This window comes from Thamnophis sirtalis, unplaced genomic scaffold (genome assembly GCF_051295495.1).
Source record: "Thamnophis sirtalis isolate CommonGarterSnake01/CBP01778 unplaced genomic scaffold, rThaSir2_p1.2 scaffold_1, whole genome shotgun sequence".
NCBI lineage: Eukaryota > Metazoa > Chordata > Lepidosauria > Squamata > Natricidae > Thamnophis > Thamnophis sirtalis.
The window spans coordinates 147,316,233-147,328,329 of NW_028261381.1; the positions used below are offsets into that span (position 1 = coordinate 147,316,233).

At 37.3% G+C, this 12,097-nt stretch overlaps 1 protein-coding gene across 2 annotated transcripts in view; it reads right to left on the minus strand.

Annotated features, from left to right (window-relative positions):
• JAG2 (jagged canonical Notch ligand 2) overlaps positions 1–12,097 on the minus strand; it is a 77,757-nt gene that overhangs the window by 33,867 nt on the left and 31,793 nt on the right. For both annotated transcript variants that reach the window (XM_087727216.1, XM_014072245.2), the window contains exons 3-7: positions 6,908–6,962; positions 4,465–4,719; positions 2,984–3,044; positions 1,321–1,451; positions 844–963 (exon numbers count right to left, since the gene is read on the minus strand). In XM_087727216.1, the coding sequence (XP_087583342.1) occupies positions 844–963; positions 1,321–1,451; positions 2,984–3,044; positions 4,465–4,719; positions 6,908–6,962 (622 nt within the window). The remainder of the gene's footprint in view (positions 1–843; positions 964–1,320; positions 1,452–2,983; positions 3,045–4,464; positions 4,720–6,907; positions 6,963–12,097) is intronic.

Sequence of the window (12,097 nt, forward strand, 5' to 3'; positions counted from 1 at the left end):
AGCCTTTCTGGCACAGCTCCGGGATATCTGAGAAACTGCATCATCCCATTGGGATTAGGCCAGCCCACCTGCACTAGTAGAAAAGGTATGCTGCAGACCCCATTAGTAAAGAAATTTTGGCTGGTGAGGTTCAGGAGAAGAACCTTTTCTGCCATGGTTCCTACTATCTCTTCCAGCCTACCCCTCCCAAGGTGAGATTTGCATCTTCTGGCCTTCTGAAAGAGCTGGAAGACCTGGCTCTGTCAGATGGCCTGGAGCCCCAATGGGGGAGTGGCATCTTGGAAGTGGTTAATTGATTAGACAGACCCTCTACTACTTCCCCTCTACGTACTTTGCTCCCTTCTTCTGATCTTGGTTAATTGAATTTCAACTGAATTATATGTGTGGTTTGTATTGTTTTAAGGTTTTATATAGGATTTTAATTATACAACTGTAAGCTGCCTAGAGTTGCCTTGGCGAGATAGATGGCATAGACGTTTAATAATAAACAATAATTATTTTCCTATTGTTTTCATACTGTATATATTGTTAAGATGAACATACTTTTCAACATTTCTCTATTATAGCTTTAGTGTATTTTGCATCATTATTTTGTACAATTTGCGGGATTATCTAAGACATAAATGTCATTTATAAAAAGCAAATTTTATCTTGCAAGTATAAGCTGTTATCTATAAATTTTTGAAGTATAGATGTTTTGATAAAAGACAGTGAAGAGAACAGAAATTCATTTATTCCTAATGCAGACAGGGAAAAGGAATAAGCCATACATTCCAAATTTTTCCAAGACTCACTAATTAATAAAATTTCTGGAGTAGAAAATGTATTATTAACTTTATGTACCAATTTCACAGTTCTTTCCTGAGTAACCATCTTGGCAAGCACAGCTATATTCATCTGGTTCTGTATTCATGCAGGTTCCACCATTCACACATGGATGATGATTTCCACAGTAGTTTAAATCTAAACAGAAAGGAAGAATTAAAATAAAATAATAAATAAGGTACAAAATTTCATATGAAGGTCTTTTCAAATATAATGTTAAAATACTTTGGTAGCTCTAACATACATATATTCATATCTATATTTTCTTTAATGCATCTGATTTCATGTAAGCGATTGCATATACTATTATTTTTGTAACATTTATGATGGCAAATATAGAAAAATCCATCAAGCTACAGAACTACGTTACAGGACCTGACACAAATAATATTCTGCTGAATGCTCTTATGTAAACATCTTTACATAAACAAGTGCTACTAGATTTTTGTTAATCTTGAAGTTTTAAAATATTTATTACAAATAGAAGTGCAATACCTTTGTTGCAGAGTAGGCCGCCCCAGTTGGTTTCACATTTGCATTCCCATGGGATGTTGCAACTCCCATGAGCACAGCCTGGGTAGCGGACACATTCATCGCAGAATTGCCCATCCCAACCATAATTACACCTAGACATAAATGCAAATTAAAGGTTAGCAATATATTGATTAGCTACAATGTTCATACAATTTTAAGCTGCAAATTTGCATTCAATCATTTTCTATAAGCAGTCTTTAACAACGAAGCATCCAGCCAACATGGATTGCCATAATCTAAAAAACATGCATATCTCTTACTATACCTGACATAATGAATATGTCAATGAAAAGTTACAAAACTACAAAGGGTTGTTTTTTTGTATCAATGGCCCTTCTTATATAAATTAAGAATATTCTGGGTTGCTGACAGCCTGCCTGATTTATAATTTCAGCATTCATCAGGAGTCAAGTTTTGCTTACCAATGTTTAGGTTTCCTTCGAATACTAAGTACAAATTATTTTTTAAAAACCATCTGTACTTTATCATCTTGATTATTTTAAAATACTTGGGAATGTGCCATTGTTTTAATGTGTATCTAAGAGATTGTCGTAAAACATTTTCAATGCTGAATGCAACTCATTTCCCTCTCAATTTCTGATCCTTGAAAGTCCTTCCACAGATCAGACATTCATGATGTCCACTATCAATTATATTATTTATTTATTAAATTTGCTGGCTGCCTATCTTACTACAGGTTAACTCTGGGTGGTTTACAATATTAGAAAAGATAAAACTATAGGAAACAACACCAATAAAATATATAAAACTATAAATTATTAACTAATTTATATCATTTTATCGTATTGATTCCAAAGCTATATACACAGTGAAAGTAATCTATAGCTGATAATAAGAATACATTATTTTATATCAGACTGGAGGCATTTAGATTCACCAGGAAACAGTATTTTTAATTAAGCACTAGAAGCACACTTACTTGTTTTTACTGACATTCAAATGATCTACCTGTCCATATAAGTTTGATTTACATTCTGTTCATTTTGTTCCAAAGCAGTATATACAATTCACTTATTTTTCTCCCAAACAATAATCTTGTGAGGTAGGTTGGAGTGAGAAAAAAGGATTGGCCTAAAGTAACTTAGTGAGTCTCCATGGCTAAGGAAACTGGATCTCCTTCTGTTATCTAACTCTTTAACTGCCAAACCATTGTTTATATGCATTTTTATGGGCATTTAGTAATTTTGTGGGGAAGATGCTTAACTGCTAGACAAAGCTCTGAATTTGAGAAATTGTTTCTATTTTTCAAATGATGATACTTTTCAAAATTGTATTGCAAGCAACTAGCAATAAATTGGGCACATATTTTTATATTTTCAAATATAGACATTGTTGTCAATTATACAAATTAAAATAGTGTTATATACCATCTGGTTTCTAGGAAACTGGTGAAAACTTTGTTGTTCTATCAAGCCAGGGAAGCTGGTTTGCTATAATTGTCTTTCAGTCATGAGCTTGGATTCTTCAAAATTGTTAAATGTTTTTATTCCTGATTCCATAGGAATGTTTCTAGTTATTTTTTAACATTGCATGATTTGAATCTGAATTACATATTGGGGAGTTCTATGCCACTCAGAGTAAGTAAGTAAATAAACAAGCTTACTTGCACTCCCCAGGTACACTGCATCCTCCACGGATTAAATTACATCCTTGCTTACATACAGCTATGAAAAGAAAGAATTAAATATCAGTTAGAACCAACTCTTTAGAAAAAGTGATTACTGTAATTAAATGATACTACCATTTTATGCACTGATTCCCCCCCCCCCCCTCGAAGGATAGTTTTAAGAAAAAGTTTAAGTTTTAGCTAAAACTATCAGTCACAATGATCATATCCATAACCTCCTGTATACAAAAAACTGTCTAAAAATATCTATTTCAGGAAACACAAAAAGATACAAAGAGGAAACATAAAGCATTATAAAAGTATCCTGTCCAAAGGCTATTCTTACAAGATATAAATATAATATCTCAGATGCTCTGCCAACATTCTAATTTTGGAATGGATGCACATTAAGTTCTTTAAAATGATGAACAGAACAAAATAGAATAACACCGTTGGAAGAGACCTTGGAGGTCTTCTAGTCCAACCTCCCATCAAGAAGGAGATCCTATACCATTGCAGACAAATATCTTCTTAGTGTTTTAACTGTGCACTATAGACAAATAAAACAACTGCATTATGGTCAGCTTTCAAAACACAAGCTCACTCTTGTCAAAAGCAGTTTCTAGAATAGTCTAATTTCTTAATATACTTGAAAGATGGTAATACTTGAGTTTATCTGGATAAGAAAGCAAATCACAGGTAAACCCCACTTAAATATAAGTTCTGTGAATAGTGATCATTATAGCTTGCCGATTATGATAAACAATGTATATTCTTGAATATTTCAAAAGAAATGTTGAATAAAAACATTTTAATAAATAATGAGCTTCAATGAACTTGGTTCAAGAGCTTCTATGGTTAAAACATTTTGTGATTATGTGCTTTTTAAAGACTTACTGATTCAATAGAGTATCTCTAATAGACAAAATCATATTAGCTATTTTAGAGGAGGCATAATTCAATGATGAACATTATTTTGCTTGCAGAAGTTATAAAGTTCAGCTCCTGTCTTTTATCTACTTAGAAAGGACTCCAAAACTTAAGAGTCAAGTGTTAATTGGAATAGACAACATATGGATTAAAGGTCCTGCCTAATTCAAATATGGCATCAGCATAAAGTACTGGGCTAATAATAGTGCACTGATATTCTATGCTGGAGAAGAACAACTATTTATTTATGTTGATCTTCAAATGCTGCAGTAGATGGCTTGATGATATGAACTTTGTTATCAGTTATGTATGCCAAAGGCTTAATACATCTACTCTAGGGATGGGGGGGTAACATACATGTGTGTATAAATAAAAAACAAAGGTAATAGTGCCACTTAAAATGAAAAGTTTGCATCACAAGTGTATCTAATACAAAATTAGGCTTGGGGAGTAGTCAAAATTCTTAGTGTAGCCACTTCTCTTTTGCCATAAAAACACATCACAATTCCAATATAACTGTTGCATTATAAACATGAGAAATACAGTACCTTGTTTACATTCATCACCTATCCAGCCTTCCATACAAGCCTTATTTCCATTTTGGTCACATGTGTAGTGGCCCACAAAGTCATCACGCGGGCCACAAAATTTATTGCACTGTGGTCCATAATAGTTTTCATCACACTTCACTCTTATTTGTGCTTCAAAATGAGCAACATGGCCATTCAACTGTAGTGTTGTCCATCTATCCTCTGGGTTGATCATACCAGCAGATGATACTCTGTCAATTAATAATTTGTCATCTAAAAATGGAAAGATGAAGAATTTAAATAAACACTTTAATATAGAGCATGTTAGCAAAGGAGAGCAATATAGTTGCAAAAGGGAAAAAATGTGGCCAGAAGTCCAGAAAATGTTAGCACACCCATTTAAGAATGTACAGTAAAGCCTTTCTAGGTTTCTACTTGTTTTAGAAAGCAAATTATTCTTAAAAATGAAGGAAATCATGTTGTTAAGGGTGCAGGGAAGCTGCTGCTGGTTAGAAAGGGGTTCCTATTTTCAGAAAAGAAAAAGGTCACACACGAAAAACAAATAAATAAAGTAACCAATGGCAAATGAAATACAATACAAGATTCCTGCATACCCCCAATACAGAAGGGTAAAATTGTGGTTCAATCTTCTCTTGTCGCACTAGTGTTTTGCCTGTCATCCCATATTTTTCAATAAATTGGGAAGATTGTAGAATTTATGTTGGGGTTTAAAACAAAATACTATAGAGTTCAGTACTTGCACTGAATTCCCATTGCTTTTTATACAGAAATTAGCAATGTAAAGGCCTGGGGGAGGGGGAATCTTGTGGAAAAAATATCTCTACTACATTATGAAATATTTCCTCAAGTTTCCTCAATGCTTCTTCAAGTTACCTCAAAGCTTCCAGAGATTTATTTGGCGTATTGTACTATTCTTTTGAGTTTGAGATCCCTGATGTCTGCTATTATATTTTTTATTTCCTGGGAAGAAATGTATTTAGATTTTTTTATTCAAACACCAAAGACAAGTTAGCATATTTATGTCTTCAAATATCTAAGATACTAAAAGAAATCATTAGCCAAAAATATTATGAACTATATGGAAGCTTACAGGTGTCTTTATAAATATATACAAAAGATAAAGGTCAAATATTATAATAACTCTATTACTATAGAGCTGTGATGGTAAACCTATGGCGGAGCCATTTGTCAGGGCATGAGAGATGTTGCCCTGTCAGCTGGCCAGCGATCATGTTCTTTTGAGGCCATTTTTCGCCCTCCAAAGGCTTCCCTGAAGCCTCCAAAGTGTGAAAAACCGTCCATACAGGCAAACAGGAAGTTTGAGAACAGACTTACTGTTTGCTCATAGGACCGTTTTTCGCCCTCTGGAGCCTTCAAGTCTCCGGAGGTCGAAAATCAGCCCTACGGACAAACCGGAAGGCTTCCCTGAAGACTCCAGAGGGCAAAATAATGGCCCTATGGACAAACCGAAAGTCACTTCCAGTTTGCTCATAGGGCTGTTTTTCATTCTCTGGAGCCTTCGGGGAAGCCTCCTGAAGGCTCCGGAGGTCAAACATCTGCCCTATGGGGAACTCGGAAGTCACTTCTAGTTTGCTCATAGGGCCGGTTTTTGCCCTCCGGAGCCTTCAGGGAAGACTTCCGGTTTGTCTGTAGGGCTGATTTTCAACCTCCGGAGACTTCAGGGGCCTTCAGGAGGCTTCTCTGAAGGCTTCAGAGGGCAAAAACTGGCCCTACGAACAAACCGGAAGTGACTTCCGGGTTCCCCGTATGGCCAATTTTCGACCTCCAGAGCCTTCAGGGAAGCCTCCTGAAGTTGAAAATCAGCCCTAAGGACAAACCGGAAGTCACCATTCCCAAACTTGCAGGTTCCCCGTAGGTCCGTTTTTTGCCCTCCCCCTCCCCAGCTCCTAGAAAGCCTCTGAAGCCTGGGGAAGGCAAAAAAACCATGGCAAAAGCAGGGGGGGTTCTCACTGATCATGCGCATGCATGCACACTGGGGGAGGCGTACGCTCATAGCATTATGGGTGTGGGTGGCTCACGACCCGTGTGCTCCCCCCACTTTTGGCAGGCAGCCAAAAAAGGTTTGCCATCACTGCTATAGAGTAATGATTCAGATGTGATATCAGTAGTTATAACAGCTCAGAAGAGTACTACCAGAATTACTGTTGAGTATATATTTTTCATATACTTTTTGCATATTTCAGAATCTATCTGTATATATCTCTGAGAATACAAAATACAGGTTAGACTGCTTATGTCTCTTAATCCTCATATTAATTAATATTCCTAATTTAACATTCAGTGTACAGAAGGAATATATAAACATTTTTTTCTGTTTTAATTTTATCTGTTGTTGTAAATTCAAAATGTTTCCTACAAAATGTCTATTTCCTCATAACTGTCAGCTCTGAGAGTTCAAATTCTTTAAGAATATACTCACCAGCTTTTGTTTCATTATCCCAGTCCCAGGCTTCTATTATTAATGTGAATGACCTCTGAAACAAAGCATACAAATCAGTTACTGGAAAGGCTAAATCAATATCAGAATCCTGTGAAAGTGACATACAAGAAGAATCAGATTTAACATTAGCATCATGTATTCCAAACCAACTGCTTGTTTCTTCCAGAAAGATTTAATTCATTTATGCAGTGATCTGACCTGTTGCAAAGCAAATTTAAAAGACTTAGTCAAGAAATATCTGGTGGCAGATAATACTTGCTATTCAAAAATCCAATCACTACTATCAAAGGTACTATTTAAGAAAATTTCCCCAAGATTGTACTTGTATAATTGGTTTTTTAAATAACTAATTATAAATGTAATTTTAAATTTTAAAATAATTGTAAAGTAATTCTAGGTTAAACAAAATGTTAGATTGTAGAAAGGAGGCTTTACTAGAGTAGGTAAGTTCTCAATGTTTTGCATATGTAATCTATACCTAACCAGATATTTTAGGATTGTTCAAGCTTCAACGATGTTTTGGAAGAAATAATCTGGAAAATACTAGAACATCTCTCTCTTATTCATGAAAAAAACTCCTCTATTTTGGGGATTCTGAAAATAAAAAAGAATCTGAAAAAAAAAGATTCCATTGCTTTTAGGAATCCCTTCATTAAAAATAACTCAATTCTTAAAACGATGGCACATTATTTTTCAGTTATATAGTAGCCTGTAACAAGTTGGTTTATTGGAGAACTGGGTAGCTGAATTCTTTCAGGAAGAGGCAGGACTTAAACTTTGCAGACTCAGTTCCATTGGATGACACATGAGGATAACCCATGCATGGATGCTGTCTCTACCAACATAGGAGAAAGGGATTTTTCAGTTCAGAAGCTGAGGGAGGGAAACAATAACATTTTTCTAGCTTTATTGATTGATTGTTGTATTTATAATTTAGATCCCCCAAATCATTAGCGATTTTGGGTGACAAATATTAAAAAAATTGTTAAGCAGCTGCTATCTGAATAATAACCACAAAGCAAATAAAACCAATTCTGCCTGTCTCAAGTATTTTATTCATATTAATTGGAATTACAATACAATAGCAAACTCCTTGCATTTTCAATGCTGTGTATGAGGGCACCATTTCTGTTTGAAGAAGTAATCCCACAGGAACACTCATTTAAAGTTTTTCAAACTCAAATATAAACTCTTCATTATTCTAATTTGTCTACAATGTTGATGACTTAAGAGGAGAAAATTGTCCAGGAATATAAGGAAAAAAAACTACCACAGAAAAAAGAAAACCACCACTACATACTCTTTAGAATATATAGACTATACTTTAAAGGGAAATGTCAAAAGTCAATGAGAAGACTTGATTAAGTAAATTGAGGTAGGCTCAGGTCTAAAAATCCTTTTTTTTTTCTGTTTTGAAATTAGAGAAATAAAAGATTAAAGTTTGCCATAGTCTACCTTCAATTCTTTTTGTTGGCTAAAAATAACGTCCAATTAAAAGATCCTAGTTTGTATGGAATGACCTGAGCAGACTTGGGATAAAATTAGATTTTGATTGCTTTGTGGCAAGAGAATAAGTCCCAACTGACCAAGCTGGGCACTCAAAGTCAGTGTCTATGAGATCATCTGATGACTACAGAGGATGGAATATTCTGTCCTAAAATATAAGAGATTAAATTGAAATCACAAATGAATGAATAATGTGTATTTGAGAAACTAATACAGAAAAGTGCAGGTCAGAAAGTATGAATTTGAAATCATCTGGTGTAAAATGGGGCGTTTTAAATGCACATGGAAATAGAAATAGGTTATATAGCTTGTTGACAGTTACATGTTATGTTCTAGAACGCTCTTTGTAGAAGCTCCCATGATTCCTGCGCATGTCTCTCCTAAAGAATATGTAGTCATTACATCCATGCTACATTCCCTTGGGAAAATTAATCTGCCGCACACTTCCCAATGACCAATAAATCGCACAGGGTGGACCTTCTCCAGATGCCATCAGCCAGACAATGTCGGCTGGCGGCTCCCCAGAGGAGGGCCTTCTCTATAGCCGCTCCGACCCTATGGAATGAACTACCCCCAGAGATCCGGACCCTACCCACTCTCATGGCCTTCCGAAAGGCTATCAAAACCTGGCTATTCCGGCAGGCCTGGGGCTGTTGACCTCTTGACCGAGGTCCAGCCCCGATTAGACTGGGTGCATGATGTGTTTCTTTTAACCTGTTTTCCTCTGTTTTTAACTCTTCTTTTTAAAATCTATTTTCTGTAAGCCGCCCGGAGTCCTTCGGGATTGGGCGGCCTATAAATTTAATAAATCCAATCCAAATCCAAAATTCATTCTTCTGAATCCTCGTATGCAGGTCCCATTTTTTCTCAGTTCCTCCTCCTCTGGATGTCACACTTTCAATGATAATGAAGACTCATAGTTGACAGAACAACTGTACTGAAAGAGTGCTGATTAAAGGTTCCAAATAGACTTAGAGGAATTTGTGTGCTGCTACTGGGTACTGCCTATGTCTAGGCTCCATGCCATTGAATATTTTTATCAATGATGAGGCAGCTGAAGGATACATATAAAGGTTGTAGATATTATGAAATTGGGAGGGAAAGCTAACGCACTAGCTGAAAAATTACTACTGGCTTGCAGTAGCACATTTGCAGACGATACCAAGCTGTAGGAATAGTCTACCCCCCATAAGATAGGTTCAAGATCCAGAACGATCTTGACAGACTTGAACATGACCCTATCCAACAAAATGAAATTCAGTGGTGATAAAAGTAAGGATCTACCTTAGGGAAGAAAAACAAAATGCATGGTAGAGAATAGATGGTACTAGTAACTGTGAAATGAATCTTGGAGTCCTAGTAGACAATCACTTAAATATGAGTCAGCAGTGTGCTGCAGCTACTAAAAATCTAACACAGTCCTAGGCTGCATTAACAGAGGGATAGAATCAAGATCACAGGAAGCGTTAGCATGACTTTTAAAATTCAGTAAGATCACACTTGGAATATTGCACCCAGTTTTTGTTGCCACAATATATGAAAAAAAGATGTGATTTTAGAAAGAGAACAGAGAAAAGCAACAAAGATGATTAGGGGACTGGAGACTAAAACATGTGAAGAACAGCTGCAGATTATTGACTCAGATTATTGGGGGCAATCTGCTGACTCTGTAAACTGCTTAGAGAAGGTTGTAAAGCACTGTGAAGCGGTCTACAAGTCTAAATGCTATTGCTATTTGTATTGGATCAAGACAATTGCATTCATGTGGTCTGGTTTTCGGGACTATAATTCAATGCCTGGAATCAACAGGACTCTTAATACATACATACAACCCAAAGTATAGATCTAAAGTGTGTTATTATGACACTTTTGTCATAATAAAAAAGGACCAACTATAGAACATATACAAAACTATCAACATCTTCAAAGGAATAAAATTTACTAGGATAAAAGAAAACAGCTAACATGATAATCCTTTCTGCATATCCTCAACAGCACAGGCAGTAGTGGCAATTAGAAACACAAGTTTATCATAAAATCATCCACACCAACCAAGTGATCCACTAGCAAGGTAACAACCCAACTTCCTACAAGAGAGGCTGTGTAAGAACACAATTTAGACAGTACAAACACACTGCAGTAACCCTGAATAGTAGAAAAAGGGAAAAGAGCATCTATACAACATTTTTCACCAAAATGGATATCCATGCAACTTTGCCAAAAAGTGCCTAACCACTGAACCCAACACAGCACAACCAACACAAGCTGTGAAAAAGACAACTCTACCATTAATCAAAAGTATTCAGAAACCACCAACAGACTATTGCAATACATGGCATCACCATAGCACACAAACCAACTAAACATCCCAAGTAAACTAAAAGACCCAGCAACCCAAGAAGAGGAAAGAAAACCCAGGAATCATCTACAAAATAGAGTGTAAGCATTGCAACAGCCACTATATAGGACAAACAGAGAGAAAATTAGCAAAGTGCATCCATGAACAACCTCTGTGCTCCTTGCTTCTGGCCCCAGTGTCACGAGTCAATCCAATGCACTCATGGTCTCCATGAGATTAAAGAAGCTACTGGTAGACCTTTTCAGCCCCTTTCTAGGCTTTTCTGACTGCTGCTGCTGCTGCCGCCGCCGGTGCCATGTGGCTCTCCACGCTTCTCCAAGCATCCCGTGATGATCCGGATGAATTCTGGCCCATCTGGGGGTCAGTGGAGCCCGCTGCTGCTGTAAAAGATGCCCCCGAGGCAAGCAAATTGGCTGTGAGCCTCCACTGAAGCCTCTGTCCCATCCCCAGCAAAGCGGCAATAACACAAGGTCAAACTGGCCGATGTAATGGCGTCCGTCCTCAACAACAGCCCCCTCATGAAAATGCAGGTCTCTTACTGGCAGCCAGGAGCAGCCACACCCGGGGAAGACTTCAGGGAGGCAGATGGGAGCAGGTGAGAGAAGGTAGGGAGGGATTTGAAGCAGGATGGGTCTGGATTGGATTTTGGATATGGAGGAGCCAAAAGCAACAGTCTCTCTTAGGCCAGACAGAGTGAAACTGGGGCCAGAAGCAAGGAGCACAGAGGTGTGGCTTCAATTTAACTCTGTCTCGAGGCCAAGTGGACATGACAATACCCAATCCTGGCTCATCCTGCGAATTCCTCCGAAAAATACTCTGTCACTGCTGCCAGCTTCTTTATATCTTGGCAGAGCCTAGTATCCTCAGGGGGAATTTTGACTAGAGGTTGGTGAAGCCAGAGGAGAGTAGTCCTATTAAAAAATGAAGCCGAGGTAGCCGTCTTGATTGCCCAGGCCAAGGCCTTCTTGTCTTCCACCTTCATACCTCCATCAGATCTGAGGGCTGAAGATGTGAGAGCAGCCACTGATGTTGAGGAGCTGTTAAATTGGAGGAGAGGCTCTCAGCCAGCTGCAAAGCAGCTACAAGCCCTGCAAAAACCCCAAACAGCAGATGTTATGAGCTGCTTGAAGAAGACAAGATGAAGAGTTCTGTTTTTCTGCTCAGTTGATTGAGCGGAGAATATAATCACACCTTATGGGCTTGACTGAATTGAAAAACTGAAAGCAGTTGAGCTAAGGAGGCGTGGCCAATGCTCTTAAAAAAACCTCAATTACTGGGCAGATCAACAGAAATTGAACCCAAGC